The following is a 20,157-nucleotide window of genomic DNA, read 5'->3' as shown; positions in this document are numbered from 1 at the left end:
TCGTCCCCGTCTTCCCCCTCACCGGACCCCATCGAGCCTCGCCCCCTGGTCGTCTATACCGCCGGTGAGGCCCTGTGCCTATTCCCCCCTCTGCCCCCCTTCGCTCCCCCCCGTCCGGTCACCACGGGCCGACCACGCGCGCTCACCATCGCCCCGCGCACGCTGGCCCTTATGCCCGCGCGCGCCCAGCACGCGCCTCCCCCTTTGTGCCCGCCGCCTACGCCGGCTCTCGCCGTTGCTAGCGCCGCTTGCCGTCCGCCTCTGCTAGTCCCTGCGGCCGTCACCGCGACTGCCACCGCGCCCGCCCCCTGCAGCGCCAGCTGGTAACGCTGCATCGCGCGCGCCCGTTCGTGCTCGTGCCATGCTCCTCTGCCTGCGCGCTTGGTTGCTGCGTGCTGCCAGTGCTGCTGCAGAGCCCACCCGCTCGTCCCTCCGTTGCCGGCACGAAAATTCCGGCAAGATCCCGTGCCATCGCCGCCGTACCTGTGGACGCTGGCGCATAGCGCTTCGAACCGGCCTCTGTGCCGCTGGCTAGCAGGCCCTGGTCATTAGATTAGGGCGCTAACCCACTAATTACCACTAACCTGAACACTTAGTGGCACTAACAGATGGGCCTAGGGTCTTTAAACACTAACAAAAGGAATACCCTAAACGGTCACTGACAGTGGGCCCCACCCCCTGAGAACGTTAAAATAATAATAATAATGAAGATTTAAAATAAAAATAATAATTAAATTAATTAATTAGTCAAATGAATTAATTAACTTAATTAATCATGTTAATTAAACTGAGACAATGACAAACGGGCCCCGTGTGCCAGGGTTGACCTAGTCAACCTGTGGACCTGCTGACATCATGCTGATGTCACGCAGACACAATAATTGCATTTTCTAATTAATTTAAATCTTTTAATTCCAAAATTGATTTTAATCCTTTTAAAATTAATATAAAATAAACCGTAGCTCAGATGGAAAAACTTTGTACATGAAAGTTGCTCAGAACGACGAGACGAACCCAGATACGCAGCCCGTTCGTCCGCCACGCATCCCTAGCATATCAAACATGCAACTTTCCCCCTTCGGTTTATCTGTCCGAAAACGCAAAACACTGGGAATACTTTCCCGGATGTTTCCCCCCTTCACCGGTACCACCTCGTACCGCGTTAGGGCACACCTAGCATCACGCTTTGTCATGTCATGCATCGTCTTGCATTTGTTTGCATTATATTTATTGTTTCTTCCCCCTCTTCTCTCGCTAGACACGAGACCGACGTCGCTGCTACCCAGTATGACTACGGTGTTGACGACCCCTCTCTCTTGCCAGAGCAACCAGGCAAGCCCCCCCTTGATCACCCGATATCGCCTACTCTACTCTCTATACTGCTTGCATTAGAGTAGTGTAGCATGTTACTGCTTCCAGTTAATCCTATCCTGATGCATAGGCTGTCCTTGCTACTACTGTTGTTACCTTTACCTGCAATCCTAATGCTTAGTATAAGATGCTAGTTTAGCATCAGTGGCCCTACATTCTTGTCTGTCTTCCATGCTATACTATCGGGCCGTGATCACTTGGGAGGTGGTCACGGGTATATACTTATACATAATATATGATACTTGTGGTGATTAAAGTCGGGTCGGCTCGTAGGAGTACCCGCGAGTGATTCCGATGTTGGGGGCTGAAGGGGCAGGTGGCTCCATCCTGGTAGAGGTGGGCCTGAGTTCCCGCAGGCCCCCGACTGTTACTTTGTGGCGGAGCGACAGGGCAGGTTGAGACCACCTAGGAGAGAGGTGGGCCTGGCCCTGGTCGGCGTCCGTGGTTATTTCAGAATAACACGCTTAACGAGATCTTGGTATTTGATCTGAGTCTGGCTACTGGCCTATACGCACTAACCATCTACGCGGGGACAGTTATGGGCACTCGACATCGTGGTATCAGCCGAAGCCTTCGTGACGTCAGGGACTGAGCGGCGCGCGCCGGGTTGGACCGCATAACGCAACTTCCTTTGTAATGGAGGTTGCTAGGTCTGCTCTCCGGCCGCGTATGCAACGTGCAGGTGTGCAATGGGCAATGGGCCCAGACCCCTGCGCCATAGGATTTAGACCGGCGTGCTGACCTCTCTGTTGTGCCTAGGTAGGGCTGCGACGTGTTGATCTTCCGAGGCCGGACATGACCCAGGAAAGTGTGTCCGGCCAAATGGGGTCGAGCGTGTTGGGTATGTGGTGCACCCCTGCAGGGAAGTTGATCTATTCGAATAGCCGTGTCCCTCGGTAAAAGGACGACCCGAAGTTGTACCTTGACCTTATGACAACTAGAACCGGATACTTAATAAAACACACCCTTCCAAGTGCTAGATACAACCAGTGATCGCTCTCTCATAGGGCAATGAGGGGAGGATCATCGGTTAGGATTATGCTATGCGATGTTACTTGGTGAACTCACCATCTACTCTCTTCTCCCGCTGCAAGATGGAGGTTACCAAAAGAGTAGTCTTCGAAAGGACTAGCTATCCCCCTCTTATTTCGGCATTCTGCAGTTCAGTCCACATATGATAGCCTTATTCCAGTTGATACCAATGCATACATATGTAGTGTAGCTCCTTGCTTGCGAGTACTTTGGATGAGTACTCACGGTTGCTTTGCTTCCCCCTTTCTATACCCGATTGCTGCGACCAGACGATTGCTTTGCTCCCTCCTTTCTCCCTTTCTATACCCGATTGTTGCGACCAGACGTTGGAGTCCAGGAGCCAGACGCCACTGTTGATGACGACTACTACTACTCGGGAGGTGCCTACTACTACGTGCAGCCCGCTGACGACAACCAGGAGTAGTTTAGGAGGATCCCAGGCAGGAGGCATGCGCCTCTTTCGATCTGTATCCCAGTTTGTGCTAGCCTTCTTAAGGCAAACTTGTTTAACTTATGTCTGTACTCAGATATTGTTGCTTCCGCTGACTCGTCTATGATCGAGCTCTTGTATTCGAGCCCTCGAGGCCCCTGGCTTGTAATATGATGCTTGTATGATTTTTTTTATTTGTAGAGTTGTGTTGTGATATCTTCCCGTGAGTCCCTGATCTTGATCGTACACGTTTGCGTGTATGATTAGTGTATGATTGAATCGGGGGCGTCGCAATTTATATGGAACAACCTGAAGGTTTTGTTATTCCTGGAAAAGAAAAGCTTGTCTGTAAGTTAAATAAATCTCTTTATGGATTGAAGCAATCCCCAAGACAGTGGTACAAGAGATTTGACACCTTTATGCTCTCTCAAGGTTTCAAAAGGTCTAATTATGATAGTTGTGTTTATTTGAAAACTGTCAAAGGTTCAACTATTTATTTGCTCCTTTATGTTGATGATATGCTTATTGCTGCAAAGAGTATGTCAGATATTAATGAACTAAAGAAGCAATTGAGTAATGAATTTGAGATGAAGGATTTGGGTGCACCAAAGAAAATACTTGGCATGGAAATATCTAGAGATAGACCGTCCGGAAAAGTATATCTAAGTCAGAGAGGATATATTGATAAAGTTTTTTGTCGTTTTAATATGCATAATGCCAAGCCAGTAAGTACTCCGTTAGCTGCACACTTCAAATTATCATCAGCTTTATGTCCTAAGTCAGATGCAGATATTGAGTACATGTCTAGAGTTCCCTATTCGAGTGCAGTTGGTTCACTTATTTATGCCATGGTTTGTTCTCGTCCTGATTAATCATATGCATTGAGTGTTGTCAGTAGATACATGGATAATCCTGGAAAAGAGCATTGGAAAGCAGTTCAGTGTATTTTCAGATACCTGCGAGGTACTTCTAATGCTTATTTACAATTTGGGAAAACTGGAGATGGACTTGTTGGTTTTGTTGATTCTGATTTTGCTGGTGATTTGGATAAGAGAAGATCACTCACATGTTATGTTTTTACCATTGTTGGTTGTGCTGTGAGTTGGAGAGCAACTTTGCAGTCTATTGTGGCTTGTTCCACTACTGATGCCGAGTATATGGCTTTTTCTGAGGCATGCAAAGTAGCTATCTGGTTGAGAGGTTTGTATTATGAGCTTTGTGAAGATTCATCTTGCCCTACCATATTTAGTGACAGCCAAAGTGCTATATATCTTACAAAGAATCCAATGTATCATGAGAGGACAAAGCACATTGATGTCAGATTTCATTATATTCAAGATGTTGTTGCTAAAGGCAATTTGAAGGTATGCAAGATAAGTACTCATGATAATCTACCTGATATGATGACAAAGCTAGTTCCGACCAATAAGTTTGAGCTTTGCTCAGGCTTAGTTGGTATTTCTCACTAGTCCTATGGACTTTGACGCACAAGGTGTTTATGCTGATTTGGATGGAGTTATTCACTTTCTTCGACTACTGGAGGAAATTTGGATCAATGTGGAGATTGTTAAATTGTGATCCAAATTATACCGTGTTGGACTAGACGTAGTACAACCTGCGTGGGCCTTTGCGTTGACATCGGCGCGTATGAGTACAACTCGTTTACTTGTCCTCCGAGGACTCTCATGTATTGCCCTCTTATATACCCCATGTAGTCGCACTTCAGACGGTCTATCGTCTCGTGCTTGTAATACTCCTCCTCATAGTGATTGCGCCTTCGTGCGTCCGTGGTTTTCTCCCACAAGGATTTCCACGTAAAAATCCGTGTCTCTTTGTCTCGTTTATTTCTCGTTATTATCTAACAAAGGACCCTCCGCCAATGGATGTGTCCAAAAGTTTCTTGGTGAGTTACTTAGACTCTCTTTTAACACCCAATCAGTTGGACGAGGAATAGATCAAAGGGAAACATGTGATATCATATGACCAGATTACTTTGCCTTGTGAGAGATTAAACTCAGCTGCTACTGCTCCATGGACGTTGCCGATGGATGGCTGGACAAAACTTAATACAGATGGAGCCTGGACTGCCGCTGGTGGTGCGGGTGCTAGTATGGTCCTTCGAGATAGTGCAGGAGAGACCATCTTTACATCATGTAGGTGAAGGAAATATGCCCTAGAGGCAATAATGAAGTTATTATTTATTTCCTTATATCATGATAAAAGTTTATTATTCATGCTAGAATTGTATTAACCGGAAACATAATACATGTGTGAATACATAGACAAACAGAGTGTCACTAGTATGCCTCTACTTGACTAGCTCGTTAATCAAAGATGGTTATGTTTCCTAACCATGGACAAAGAGTTGTCATTTGATTAACCGGATCACATCATTAGTTGAATGATCTGATTGACATGACCCATTCCATTAGCTTAGCACCCGATCGTTTAGTATGTTGCTATTGCTTTCTTCATGACTTATACATGTTCCTATGACTATGAGATTATGCAACTCCCGTTTGCCGGAGGAACACTTTGTGTGCTACCAAACGTCACAACGTAACTGGGTGATTATAAAGGAGCTCTACAGGTGTCTCCAAAGGTACATGTTGGGTTGGCGTATTTCGAGATTAGGATTTGTCACTCCGATTGTCGGAGAGGTATCTCTGGGCCCTCTCGGTAATGCACATCACTTAAGCCTTGCAAGCATTGCAACTAATGAGTTAGTTGTGGGATGATGTATTACGGAACGAGTAAAGAGACTTGCCGGTAACGAGATTGAACTAGGTATGGGGTACCGACGATCGAATCTCGGGCAAGTAGCATACCGATGACAAAGGGAACAACGTATGTTGTTATGCGGTCTGACCGATAAAAGATCTTCGTAGAATATGTAGGAGCCAATATGAGCATCCAGGTTCCGCTATCGGTTATTGACCGGAGACGTGTCTCGGTCATGTCTACATTGTTCTCGAACCCGTAGGGTCCGCACGCTTAAGGTTACGATGACAGTTATATTATGAGTTTATGCATTTTGATGTACCGAAGGTTGTTCGGAGTCCCGGATGTTATCACGGACATGACGAGGAGTCTCGAAATGGTCGAGACATAAAGATTGATATATTAGAAGCCTATGTTTGGATATCGGAAGTGTTCCGGGTGAAATCGGGATTTTACCGGAGTACCGGGAGGTTACCGGAACCCCCCGGGAGGTATATGGGCCTTAGTGGGCCTTAGTGGAAGAGAGGAGAGGTGGCCAGAGATGGGCCACGTGCCCCTCCCCCCCTTTGGTCCGAATAGGACAAGGAGAGGGGGCCGGCACCCTTCCTCCTCTCTCTCCTCTTTTCCCCCCTCCGCGAATCCTATTGCAACTAGGAAAGGGGGGGAGTCCTACTCCCGGAAGGAGTAGGACTCCTCCTGGCGCGCCACCTCTTGGCCGGCCAGCCCCCCCCCCTTTGAGCCTTTATATACGGAGGCACGGGGCACCCCTAGAGACACAAGTTGATCCACGTGATCATATTCTTAGCAGTGTGCGGTGCCCCCTTCCACCATAGTCCTCGATAATATTGTAGCGGTGCTTAGGCGAAGCCCTGCGATGGTAATACATCAAGATCGTCACCACGCCATCGTGCTGGCGGAAATCTTCCCCAACACTTTGCTGGATCGGAGTCCGGGGATCGTCATCGAGCTGAACGTGTGCTAGAACTCGGAGGTGCCGTAGTTTCGGTGCTTGATCGGTCTGGCCGTGGAGACGTACGACTACATCAACCAAGTTAACGCTTCCGTTGTCGATCTACAAGGGTACGTAGATCACACTCTCCCCCTCTCGTTGCTATGCATCACCATGATCTTGTGTGTGCGTAGGAATTTTTTTAAAATTACTACGAAACCCAACAGTAGGGTGCTATTCTTCTGTAGGAATGCCTTAGAAGCAGAGCTCAGTGCTTGCATGGAGGGACTTCCAATTGCAATCCAAAAAACGAAGCTGCCTATACATATGGAGATGGACTCTTTGCAAGCTGTAAGGATGATAAATGATATGGCCATTGATAGATCAGTCTTTACCTCGCTGGTGGAGGAAATCAAGCTTCTTAGCAATCTCCGTACAACTATTTTTACTCATGTTCATCGTAGCCAAAGTAATGTTAGTGATTATTTGGCAAAATTTGCTAGAACTGAGAGTAGAACCGTCGTTTGGCTTAACTCTGGCTTGTTAGAGGTTATTGATCTTTGTAATACGGACCGTGGCTTTACCACTTGAGTAATACAAAGTTCACCCGCAAAAAAAAGAAAACCCAAGTACACTAGCTAAAACTGGTAAACGTCTCTACTCGTTGAAGGCCCAGGCGTTGTCCTTTCTGACGGCCTCCTCCTCTTCCTTGGTGAAGTCGTTTTCGATTTTGAAAATCTCGCGCACCTCCTCAACCGACTTGTCCTTGATGTCGTCGGCCACCTTCTGGCAGGCGAGGTCCAGGAGCCCCTTGATGCTCAGAAAGTTGGCGGCGAGGATGAGGTCGAACACCGTGGCCTGGTCAATGGCGACCAAGCTGGCGTCGAAGCTCTTCAGGTTCTCCTTCTCGCCGGCGCTGGCGTTGTTGTTGTTATTGTCGCCGTCCTCGTCGGTGTCGGCGGGGTCTGTGACGTGCTTGTTGGTGTCGTCGTCGTTGGCCGCATGCTTGCTGCAGTACTCGATGACCATGGAGAGGATCTTGGCGCGGACGTTGGGGAGGGGGATCCCGTCGTCGACTGTAAGACAATAAGTTTTGGGGAACCAGCACAACCCTCTAGGGGTGGCTTATCTCATTATATATAATGGTTGTGTTATAATATGTACCATATACGTACATAGGTACAGAAGCTATACATAGTCTAACACCCTCCCTCAATCTTAGCCACTTTCTAAAGAACTGAGAAGGGTAAGATTGCGCCTACAAGCCTCAAACTGTGGCAGCGGTAAAGGCTTAGTGAAGATGTCTGCAAGTTGATCCTTAGATGAGATAAACTTGATCTGGAGTTGCTTCTGTGATACACGTTCCCGTACAAAGTGATAGTAAACTTCAATGTGTTTCATTCGGGCATGAAATACTGGATTTGCAGAAAGGTATGTAGCACCGATGTTATCACACCAAAGAATAGGAGGCTGTGGTTGAGACAAACCCAACTCCTGAAGCAAAGACTGCACCCACTCAGCTTCAATACTGCTACGTGACACAGTAGCCTGTTTCCGAGCACTCCAGGCGATCAAATTAGAGCCAAAGAATACTGCATAACCCCCCGTGGATCGCCTGTCATCTGGGCTACCAGCCCAATCTGCATCAGAGAAGGCCGAAAGGACCCGAGAGGAAGTCGGCCGAATATGCATACCAAATGTCAGGGTGAACTGAACATAACGAAGAATGCGTTTAACAGCAGCCCAATGAGTATCTCTGGGAGCCTGAAGATACTGACAAACCCTGTTAACAGCATAAGAGATATCTGGTCTCGTGATCGTCAAGTACTGAAGTCCACCAACAATGCTCCTGTACTCTGTGGCATCCGCAGGAGACAAAAGCTCACCATCAACAGCTGTTATCTTGTCGGTAGACGACATGGGTGTGGTGGTCGGTTTGCACTTCAGCATGCCAGCTCTCTGTAACAACTCCAAGGAGTACTTCTTCTGCGTAAGGACAAGACCAGTAGCACGAGAAGTGACCTCAACTCCAAGAAAGTAGTGAAGCTTCCCAAGATCTTTGACCGCAAAATCAGCACCAAGAGAGCAGACAAGAGCATCAGCAGCATACTGAGAAGAGCTGACAAGGATAATATCATCGACATATACCAAAAGATACATAGTGACTTCTGGCTTCTGTAGAAGAAATAACGAAGTGTCAGCAGTAGACGGCACAAACCCATGAGCACGAAGGGCAGAGGCAAGGCGGGCATGCCAGGCACGAGGAGCTTGCTTCAAACCATATAGTGCTTTGGAAAGACGACAGATATAGTCAGGACGATCAGGATCAGAGAAACCAGGCGGCTGTTTCATATAAACCTCTTCCTCCAAAAATCCATGTAGAAAAGCATTCTGCACATCAAGTTGACGAAGTGACCAACCACGAGAAACAACAATGGAGAGAAGAAGCCGAATAGTGGTAGGCTTGACGACAGGACTGAAGGTGTCCTCATAGTCAAGACCATGACGCTGCCGAAAACCGCGAGCAACAAGTCGCGCTTTGTAACGCTTAATAGATCCATCCGAATGCTTCTTCACTTTGAATACCCATTTTGAGTCAATAACATTTACCCGTGGTGGTGGAGGAACGAGAGTCCATGTCTTGTTACGAAGAAGAGCATGAAACTCCTGCTCCATAGCCTCTCGCCAATGTGGAATGCGCAGGGCAGCCTGATATGAGCGAGGCTCAGAAGATGGATCCGCAACAGCAGCAGCCAAACAAGCAGCCAACCAAGCAACCGTACCATCCTTACGTTCCTTAGGTTTGAAAATGCCACTGCGACTGCGTGTATGTGGTCGGGACACAGGAACCACCGAGGTCGACGGAGCAGCCTGCAACGGGCTGGAGGACGGCGACGTTGATGAGTCAGCCGGTGACGAGGAGCCAGTCACGGTAGCCTCGGACTCGGTTGGCGAAGAAGGCCGACCCACCGGCGAAACTGGCAGAGCAGACGAAGCAGCTGGCGACTCCGGCATCACAGACCGGGCCGATGGCGAGCTCGGCATAGTGGGCCGTGGCGCGGCCGGTGTCGCGGGCCGATCCGCTGATGAAGGCGACGTGAGGACCCGAGCCGCGGGCGAAGACGGCGTGACGGGCCGAGCCGCAGGCGAAGACGGCGTGACGGGCCGAGCCGCGGGCGACTCGGTGGCCGCTGGCGAAACGGACCGAGTAGTGGAGATGCTCGGCGCGACGGGCTCGTCGGGTGACCATGCATGGGCACGCGAATCGATGCCATGCAACATAGGGCGATCGACGTGCCCACCAGAAGACGACGATGATGATGGTGAATCCTCCAACAGCTCCAAACGAGCTCCACGTCCGGTTCCTGCACCATGGTTAGGTAACAGCAAAGGAGAGTATGCAACATCATCAAATTGGTCAGAAGCAACAGAGGATGAATGCAGGGATGGTGGTTCGACAGTTGTCACAGGAAGGTTGGCAAAGGGAAAAACATGCTCATCAAACACGACGTCCCGAGATATATAGACACGATTAGTGGGAACATGAAGACATTTGTAACCTTTATGAAGAGAGCTATAGCCAAGAAAAACACACTTCTTAGAACGAAACTCAAGCTTGCGCTTGTTATATGGACGAAGATGCGGCCAGCAAGCACACCCAAATACCTTGAGAAAGGTATAATCAGGTTGTTCATTAAGGAGAACCTCAATGGGAGTCTTCATGTTTAAAACACGAGTAGGAGTACGGTTGATGAGAAAGCATGCAGTGGTGAAAGCATCACTCCAAAACTGAAACGGAACAGATGCATGGGCCAAAAGAGTAAGACCAGCTTCAACAATATGACGATGCTTACGTTCGACTGAACCATTCTGCTGATGTGTATGTGGACATGCTAAACGATGAGCTATCCCAAGCGACTGAAAGAAAGAGTTGAGGTTGCGATACTCGCCCCCCAGTCTGACTGGACATGAACAATTTTGTGCTTGAGAAGACGTTCAACATGTTTTTGAAACTGAACAAAAATATCAAACACATCAGATTTGCGTTTAATAAGGTAAAGCCAGGTAAAGCGACTATAAGCATCAACGAAACTGATATAGTAATTATGACCACTGACAGAAGTCTGAGCAGGACCCCATACATCTGAAAACACAAGTTCTAAAGGATGTTTCACCTCACGACTGGACTCCGAAAAAGGAAGTTGATGACTCTTCCCCTGCTGACAAGCATCACACACTGCTACATCTTTATGACTAGACAAACTAGGAAGCTCATGACGACGCAAAATATGACGGACAATAGGTGTGGCCGGGTGACCAAGACGAGCATGCCACTGTGACGGAGAGACCCGAACTCCACTGAAAACACGAGCGACACCAGGATGCTCCAGACGGTAGAGGCCCTGGCACAACCGCCCACTAAGAAGAATGTCCCTCGTGCCCCGATCCTTAATAAAAAGATCAAAAGGGTGAAATTCACAAAGCACATTATTATCACGTGTGAGTTTAGGAACTGAAAGAAGATTACGGGTCACAGATGGAACTCGAAGAACATTGCGAAGCTGAAGACTCCTATTGGCATGTCTAGTGAGAAGAGATGCTTGACCAATATGAGAGATGTGCATACCTGCTCCATTGGCGGTGTGGATCTTGTCGGAGCCATGATAGGGTTCACGAGTGTGAAGCTTCCCCATCTCGCTGGTTAGATGCTCTGTCGCCCCAGAGTCCATGTACCAGTGTGGATCGATGGAGTAGGACTGAGTGTGTCCCTGTTGCTTCTGCGGCGCGGGACGATCAGCCATGGCGACCTGACGGGCATTGTTGCGTGTATCTTTGCCGTCATTGCCAAGACCAAGGAAGCTTCGCTGGAAGCGCTTATGACACTTGGAGGCCCAGTGCCCATCGCGGCCACAAAGCTGACACACACGTGGACTGCCAGCCCCCGGTAAGGTCGCAGTAGGTGGGGGGGCCGAGGCGGGCGACGGTGGCAGCCCCAAGGGAGACCGGGGTGATGAAGAAGAGCGGCCACCCTTGGTGGCGGCGTTGGCCGAGAGGGAGCCAGTGCCCCTGGTGCGGCGAGTCTCGACCCGTTGCTCAGTGAGAAGGAGCCGAGAGAAAACCTCGTGTGCCAGCATGGGTGTCGAGTTGCCCCGCTCGTTGATGATCTCGACTAAGACATCATACTCCTCATCAAGACCATTGACAATAAACGAGTTGAACTCGGAGTCGGTGAGGGGCTGTCCAATGGAGGCCAATGTGTCGGCGAGGCCCTTGACCTTGTTGTAGAACTCAGTGGCAGTGGAGTCAAACTTCTGACACTCTCCAAGCTGACGACAGAGTGCAAAGACACGAGCCTGGGACTGCGCTGCAAAGGTGCGCTCAAGGATGGTCCAGGCCTCATGAGACGTCTTCACGAAGACAACAAGGCCGGCAACTGCCGGCGAGAGCGACCCCTGGATGGAGAAGAGGTTCGCCTGGTCCTGCCCCGTCCAGACGCGATGGGCCGGATTGTAGACCGGACCGTGCACGCTGTCTACCAACGCGGGTGGGCAGGGAAGCGATCCGTCGACGTAGCCTAGCAGGTAGTGACTCCCCAAGAGCGGGAGAACCTGCGCACGCCAGAAGATGTAGTTGTCGGCGGAGAGCTTGATGGTGATGAGATGACCGAAGTGAAACGGCGGCGGTGAAGACAATCCCATCGAGGAGGCTGCCTGGGGTGCAAACACCATGGAGGCAGCCGGAGGCACCGAAGCCGATGCGGGAGGAGGCGGGACCGCAGCCAGGGCGGGCGCCGCAAAGCTCGCGGCCGGTGCGGACGCCGCAAGGCCCGCGGCCGGGGCGGACGCCGCCAACCCCGCCAGCGGGGCAGTGTGATCCGCTTGCGGCAGGAGCGGCGGGACGACGCCTGCGGAGTCCGCAGCGGACGGCGGCGCCGCGGTGTGGACCACGAGGTCACGCCCAAGCGAGGGCGCCGGCGGCGTGGAGAAGACGGAGCCGATGCTCCTTGTCCCGATCGGAGCCGGAACAGAGACGACATCGAGCGGGAGGTTGAGCAGAGCCACAAGAGAGGCCGGGAGGAAGCCCGCAGCAGTGGAACCGGTGGTGGCGGCGCTCGACATGGCGGCGGCGCGATCGGTGGCGCGGCGGCGGCGGTGAAGGCGGCGGCGGCTGCGGCGGCGGTGCGGGTATTAGGGTTTAGAAGCGGAAGCGATCGTAACCTAGCGTGATACCATGTAAGACAATAAGTTTTGGGGAACCAGCACAACCCTCTAGGGATGGCTTATCTCATTATATATAATGGTTGTGTTACAATATGTACCATATACGTACATAGGTACAGAAGCTATACATAGTCTAACATCGACGCACCCGTCCTCGATCATGTGCTTGATGGTCACCGACATCTTCGCCGCCTCCTCCGTGACTTCGAAGCTCTCGCCGTCGCAGCTGATCAGCGTGATCATCTTGTTGCTCTTCTCGCCCACCACGGCCTCGCTAATGCTACTGCTGCTGCTTGCGTCCGCCGCCGTCGCAGCCATGGTTCCTGCTTGCTCGGCCTCTTCTCTCGTCGAAATCGCGTGTGTCGATCTTTGTGCGATCGTAAAAGCCTGGATCGATCGGTTTGGTTCAGGGCAGTCGTACGTGCACCGTATTTAAAGGGCCGGAGACGGGACGAACGTACCTAGCAGAGATCGACACGTACAAGATCACAATCAGGTAACGTACATGCGATGCCTTTGTGTTTTGATCCGACTCTCGTTTTTCGCGTTGAGTTTCGATCGAACTCTTACTTGGCACGCTCATGATCACTCTGGGAGATTCAAGAGTATGGAATATATACCTTATATAGTACCTTTTAAATAAATTAGGAAAACAATTAGAATCAGCCGGCGGATTATCACGCCCATGTCCGCTTCCTGGGTTGGGCGCCACATGGCCTGCGAAGCAGACTGACGCGCCTCGGAGGGCGGTTTTGATTTTGCAACAAAGCGCATGTTGCAACTGTAACAAGCCTCTTATTGCAAAACAGCCCTTTTTCAACCAGCCAAAAGTATCGTCGATTTTTTCTTCTGCATCATGTCTTAGATGTAAAAAAATTCTATAAGCTCTTATGGAAAATTTCTGCAACAAGACCTCTATTGCAGAAATCTTGTGCAACAAGAAATTTGTTGCAGAAAATACTGCAACATGACTCTTGTTGAGAAGGGATGGCTGATCACGTGGGCACATCGAACGATCATTAGCGTGCTCATCCAATGATCAGCGAGACGACAGATCTTTTTTAATTATTCGTTGGTCGACGGATACCGTTGCCCTTAAAACTATTTACATATTTATAATCATCTATCATTAAAGTGGAGTTTGTTGGTTTCGATTTCATCACTTCCACCTTTCCCATCAATATATGCCCTTCTCATCAACCTTTTTTCCAAACCACGTGATAACCCTCATTTTTTTAAACCGGCCCCCACCTCGTTGTTTATGATGAAAGAAATACCCTACAAAGCAATCAACAGAACCCAAATAAATTGCCAATAGCAAAAATTCCCTTGGAAGCAAACAACAAAATCTCATGTAGTTGTATGTACATAGGCCCTGTTTGTTTGGGCTTTTGCTTATGCTTTTGCAGCCTTTTCATTTTGGCCAAAAAGCCATAAAAACTCCTAAATAGGTTTTTGGAGCTTTTTTGGCTTTTAATGAATCAATATAACCTATTTGATCTCCAAAAGATATAAAAGCTTCGAAAGCACCTATTTAGGAGCTTTTATGGCTTTTTGGTCAAAGTGGAAAAGCTGCAAAAGCATAAGCAAAAGCTCAAACAAACAGGGCCTTAATCTCAATCACATCATATTTGTCCTTAAATTTGCTCTACAGATTCCTTCGTCATAGCATATCTCAATCTCAACACACACTTAATATTTTCCTACATTGAACACACTAGAATAAACTTGTCTCCATTGTAACACATGCACATTTAGCTATAACGGTTGATGTATAAGTGCTACCCTAACTACGGCAAAATATTTCCGAGATGTTAATAAGCAAGATGTGGTTTTATTTATCGATAACATCTCTTGTTTTGTTCAAGTATAACAGTTGTTGTTGTTGTATAAGTGATGATTTATATTTAAACAACATACTTCAGAATTGAGCCTCTCATGGGAATACAAGTGTGAGTTCTGTGCACATTCAAACAACATAATTTAGGTTCAATTTCAATATCAAAAGTCGGGTGGATTTGATATTAGGGCCAATTCAATTACATGGTCGTGAATATCAACATCGGAACAAAGCATAAGTTTTTACATACCAAATAGAAAAGGTGGTTATCACTAACCGGGTAGTTGGTGATGTCCAGAACCACTCAAATTTATCATCCGAACCAAATATATACAAAACAGAGCATAAGCTTTACAAACAAAACAGAAAAGGTGGCTATCACTAATCAGGTAGTTAGTGACGTCCGCAGCCATCCAAATTTGTCATCCAGACGAAATACACAATAGGGCACGTAAATAGATACTTTCTTTTGGACAAAGACTTTTTTCATAAGAAAGAGGACGTCATGACTAATCAGTTTTGGATCCTTTTGAAGATCCTATGCATGCACAATGTCTTTCTTTGAAAAAAGGGTGTGTCTAAAACTTAGTCGACCGAGACTTAAGTCGAGTGACGTCAGCGTAGTTGTGGTGTTACCAGCGGCACGACTAGATGCTGCTACCGGTATGAAAAAATATGCAAGCACTATTGCAAGCGTCAACATGAGACGCTACAACCGTTATGACTAAATACTGCAACTATTAATGACGCATGTTGCCACTGGTGAGACGATGTGCTACAATCAACGAGGGCAAATGTTGCGTCTGACGAGACGACATGCTACAACCAGCAAGATGGCAGGGCCAGGCCCACAGTGGTGCAAAACATGCGGCCCGCACATGGCCTAAAATTCTGGAGGGCCCCAAATTTTTTACATAGGCCTAGTATTAAAAAAAACTTATACGCTTTGGACTGGAGTGGGCTGGACTGCTGGAGTCGAAGCGACTAGGGCATCGAGGATCGAGCCATCGAGCAACCAACGTTGAAACGAGATCAGGGATCGATCTCCTTCTCCTCCTCCAGTCCTCTTACTCGTCGATGTCTCGATCGCTATAGCCTACAGGAAAGGTCCTTTGATACAAGGTGTTCACTTCACTGGAGTCTGATCCCTCGGTCCCTGGATCCGAACGATCCAAGGCGTTCTGGAGTTTGATCCCTCGGTCGAAAGTGTTCTGTCCCGGAGTCTGACCCCTCGCCCCTCGGTCCCTGGATCGATTGGATCACAGGGTGACCGGCCGCTGCAAGTGAATACAAGGACCTCCACTCCTCCAGACTCATAAATACACCCCCTACAGGTAGATTGAGCTCGGCCACTGTAGATCAGAGATATGGAAGTTATATTTGATATAGGTTTTGTTGCCTCAAGTATTTCTGACGGTAAATTTCAAACAGTTTGTCTAATTCACATCTAGATGTTTTTAAAGGATGTCACATCTAAGCTCTCACAAATATATAATGCAACAACAACAAGCAAAAAAACTAGGATAAGAAAATAGACCATAAACAGAGTGGACATCAGTTTAGATGTGACATAATTATGTCACATTTAGATGTGTTCTAGACATTTATCAAAGAAAAAAGATGTGTTCTAGACATATCTCCCTAGAATATATCGGAAAATATCCCATGTTTTCTTTATTACTAGCATACTGGTATATATTTTGTATGTGATACATTCACAGTTCAAGTTCTACCATCGCACACACACACATTTCGTTTACGCCACTTGGGCTATATGCCTAGCTAGTGTGCCCCCGCGAAGAAGGCGAGGGCGCCGACGAGCGGCGCGTTGGTGTAGGTGGACGGCTCAGCCTGCGCGTAGTTGTCGCGGCTGTCGGAGTAGCTGTCGCTCTGGTCGGGGCCGCCGACGACGGCGCCGACGAGCACGTTGCGGTCCGGGTCGGACGAGTGCAGGTAGTGGAACCCCTCGTCGCAGCCGATGCGGGCCGGGTGGTCGCGCACCGATGGCATGGAGGCGCCCCGGTGGTGCACGCGCCTCGGGTACCGCGCCCCGAACCCCACCATGTACGACATCCCCGCCGGGTTCGCGCCCAGTATGTAGTCCACCTGCGCGCCAGCCAAAATGACCCATGAGCCTCCCTCCACCAATCTTAATATTTTGTCTAGGGGCTATGCGTGGAAACGTACCTGCTTCTTGGCGAGCGAGACGAGGGTGGAGGGGGTGACGGCGGTGGAGCCGCAGGAGGCTGCGCCGCCGGTGGAGCTGAGGTACTTGGCGTAGGTGAGGAGCAGGAAGGTCGTGGAGGTCACGTACTCCATGTTACTGTCGCGTTCCGTGAACAGGAGGCCTCCTGGTGTGTACTGGGACTGGAAGCCGCCGGCGCCGGGGACGAGGGAGCAGATGTACTTGTCAGCGTGCGCCTTGTACGTGCGCAGGCTCTCCACCCGGTTCTGCAGAAATACCTTGGAGAGGAGGACTTTGGTGGCGGCGCGCTTGTCGTCCCAGCTGACGGTGTACGCGTCTTGCTCCCCGCCGAGCGTGTGCCCGTTGGAGTTGATGTAGGTCAAGTACACGCTCTGCGAGCTCGGCGACGGCGACGACGCCAGGTGCAGCCACGTCGCCGCCCAAAGGAGCTCGTCCTGCATGCATGGGTTATGTTATGGTTATTCCGATCGACTCAGCAGCAGCATCATGCATAGATTATGTTATGGTTGTTGGGTTGTTTACCTTGTAGCCGGAGTAGGAGCAGTAGAAGGGACACACAACGGAGCTGAGCGAGTCGATGTAGGAGCCCCTGTACCGGTCCGCGAAATCAAACACCTGCCGAGCGGCGCGGAGCAGCTTGGACGAGTAGGCCGGGTCGCGGGCCCGGAACACGAGGGAGGCCGCGGCCAGCGCCGCCGCGGTCTCGCCCGCCACGTCCGACCCGGGGTTCTGGGGCGTCACCTTGTACGCGGCGCGCGGCGTGTCCATGTCCTCCGGCCGCTCCCAGCACCGGTGGTCCTGGTACGGGTCCGCCACCTGCACCCACAGCGCGCCCGGCGTCGCCGTCGCCGCCTTGAGCAGGTAGTCGGAGCCCCAACGCACCGCGGCCTCGGCGTTGGCGAGCTGGCCGGGCGGCATCGCGCCGCCGAACTCCACCACGCTCCACGACAGCATGGTCACCGTGAACGCCATGGGCAGGCCGAACTTGACGTTGTCCCCGGCGTCGTAGTACCCTCCGACAAGGTCCACCTGATCAAAGGCACACATCAATGGATATACTCTCGTTGACGACATGCATGGCAATGGCATGGCATGTGTCCAGGACTTGTCGTCTGAGTAAGTACGTACATTGGAGGCGTTGCCGTCGGACAGGGCGGAGTCGGCGCGCCACGCCACGCGTTGGCCCGGCGGCAGCTTCCCCGAGCGCTGCGCCTCGAAGAAGAGGACCGCCTTGTCAAGGGCGTCCGCGTAGTTGAACGCCGCGGCGCTGCGCGCACCGGTGACCAGACAGAGGACGGCGATCAGGTAAGTGGACATGCAAGCTTTTGGGGATCCCATGTCGGTCAGGATGTGTGCGTTGGTGCTTAGCTACATACATGGTAGGACTATATATAGTGGTCGATCAGTTAATTCGACTCCATGAAAAGTGGTGGGAGTTGTAGTAAATGTGTATGTGCAATGTATGTTGATATCATGCAGAAAATTAATTATATGTTGATATTTGGTAAAAATTTAATTGCATGTTAATATTAGGTAGATATCAATTACGCGTTAATAACATAGATATTCTATATTTGGTAAGTTACAATTGTATGCTAAACATGTTGAGCGCTCATCGTTAAAGCAATAGGGCGTTGGATTAACATTGTTTGATGGCCGATCCGGGGTTCTGGGTCGCCGTTAAGCTATCGGGTCCGGCTTTGAATCCGATAACCCGTTAACAGCACCGAATAATGACGATTTTCCACGTGTAAAATTCTCATTGGCCGAAAAAACCACGTGTCAGCTCCGAGTCGGGACAGATGTCATCTGGCGAATGGACGAGACGCGCCTATGACACGCCGACACGTGGCTCGTCCCAACAAGGGCCCATTTAATTTAAAAAGGCCGACACGTTTGACTTGGTCAAAAGTTCACGGGTCCACCCAGCGAAAGCCTGTTAACGGCCTGCTTGCATATAGCCCATTCACGGCCCGTTATGGTCTTTTCGAACTCGGTCGAGTAGCGCCATGTGGGCCGTCCAATATAATTTCAGCCCGTTGTCACTTTCGGTCCATGTATTGCCCATGACGTCTTCCGGCCCATGTGAGACATTTTCTATCTTTGGGCCCTTTAATGGCCCGTGGTGAAAGTGCCCCACAATCAACAATAATTTTCTTTATGCCAATTAACGGCCCATTACTCCGTTGGACCGCTTCCAGACCGTACTATCTTTCAGCCTTCTAATGGCACATTTATTCTTGGGCTCATTTCCAGCCCTTGATTACATATGGTCCGTTACTAGGCTGTTTCTCTGATGGGGCAATTTCAGTCCGTGGTCACACTCGGCCTGTCTGTGGCCCGTCAACAAATTGGGCCTCATTCATCCTGTCATTTACTACGGCCCATTAACGACTCATTATGACTGTCGATAGAATTAGGCATGTGCTGTCTTTCGGGCTGTTACCAGCCCATTATGACCTAAGCCCGCAAACATTCGGGTCTGATTCTGGCCCATTTACGTCCCAAATCGAGTTCCAACTTTGATCCATGATCGGTATGGCGTAGATCCTACGGCCCATGAGAAGCTCATGGGTGGTAAGGCCTGTAACAAGCCTATTTATCGTAAGATCCATATGAGGCCCATGGATCATGCGACTCGTAGGACAATGAATACTATGGCCCGTAGGAGGGCCGTGGTTATAATGGCATATATGTGGACCATTGTTATTGCAGCTAGTAAGAAACCGAGCAAAAAGAACTACAGTACTACAAGCAAACAAATAAGCAAGACTAAGAAAATAAATAAGCAATAAACTAACGCTAGGATTGTTGGGACACGCAGCATGCGATTTCAAAATTTTCCTACGCTTACAGAAGATCTATCTAGGATGCATAGCAATGAGAGATCAGAGCGTGTCCACGTACCCTCGTAGACCGAAAACGGAAGTGTTTGACAACACAGTTGATGTAGTCGAATTTCTTCTCGTTCCGACCGGTCAAGCACCGAACGTACGTCACCTCCGAGTTCCGCACACGTTCAGCTCGATGACGTCCCTCGAACTCTTGTTCCAACAAAGTGTCGAGGGAGAGTTCCGTCAGCACAACGGTGTGGTGACGGTGAAGTGATCCGCGTAGGGCTTCGCCTAAGCACTACGTGAATATGATCGGAGGCGTAAACTGTGAAGATGGGCGCCGCACATGGCTAACAACTATTGATGTGTGTTCTAGCGGTGCCCCACTCATATATAGGTTGGAGGGGAGGAGAGGCAGCCAAGGGGGTGCCCCAAGTAGGAGGAATCCTACTTGGGCGCCTCCCAATTCGGCCTCCCCCATTCCATATTCATCCGGAGGGGGAAGGAAGGACGAGGGAGGAGAGAAGGGGGAGGCCGAATTGCTCCCTTCCTT

General features: G+C 49.7%; 2 protein-coding genes across 2 annotated transcripts; both read right to left on the bottom strand.

The window, feature by feature from the left end:
* Positions 1 to 7,160: 7,160 nt before the first annotated feature.
* LOC123106931 (SKP1-like protein 11) lies at positions 7,161 to 13,350 on the bottom strand. The gene is made up of 2 exons (XM_044528957.1): positions 12,853 to 13,350; positions 7,161 to 7,579 (listed from the first exon to the last, which is right to left on the bottom strand). The coding sequence occupies exons 1-2, from the start codon at positions 13,040 to 13,042 to the stop codon at positions 7,161 to 7,163; spliced, it is 609 nt and encodes a 202-aa protein (XP_044384892.1). The 5' UTR covers positions 13,043 to 13,350.
* Positions 13,351 to 16,346: 2,996 nt separating this feature from the next.
* Positions 16,347 to 17,757, bottom strand: LOC123106930 (endoglucanase 4-like). Its single transcript, XM_044528956.1, has 3 exons — positions 17,293 to 17,757; positions 16,752 to 17,204; positions 16,347 to 16,670 (listed from the first exon to the last, which is right to left on the bottom strand). The coding sequence occupies exons 1-3, from the start codon at positions 17,740 to 17,742 to the stop codon at positions 16,347 to 16,349; spliced, it is 1,227 nt and encodes a 408-aa protein (XP_044384891.1). The 5' UTR covers positions 17,743 to 17,757.
* Positions 17,758 to 20,157: the final 2,400 nt, after the last annotated feature.

Source organism: Triticum aestivum, chromosome 5A, assembly GCF_018294505.1.
Source record: "Triticum aestivum cultivar Chinese Spring chromosome 5A, IWGSC CS RefSeq v2.1, whole genome shotgun sequence".
NCBI lineage: Eukaryota > Viridiplantae > Streptophyta > Magnoliopsida > Poales > Poaceae > Triticum > Triticum aestivum.
This window is presented reverse-complemented; position numbering and strand designations above follow the sequence as displayed.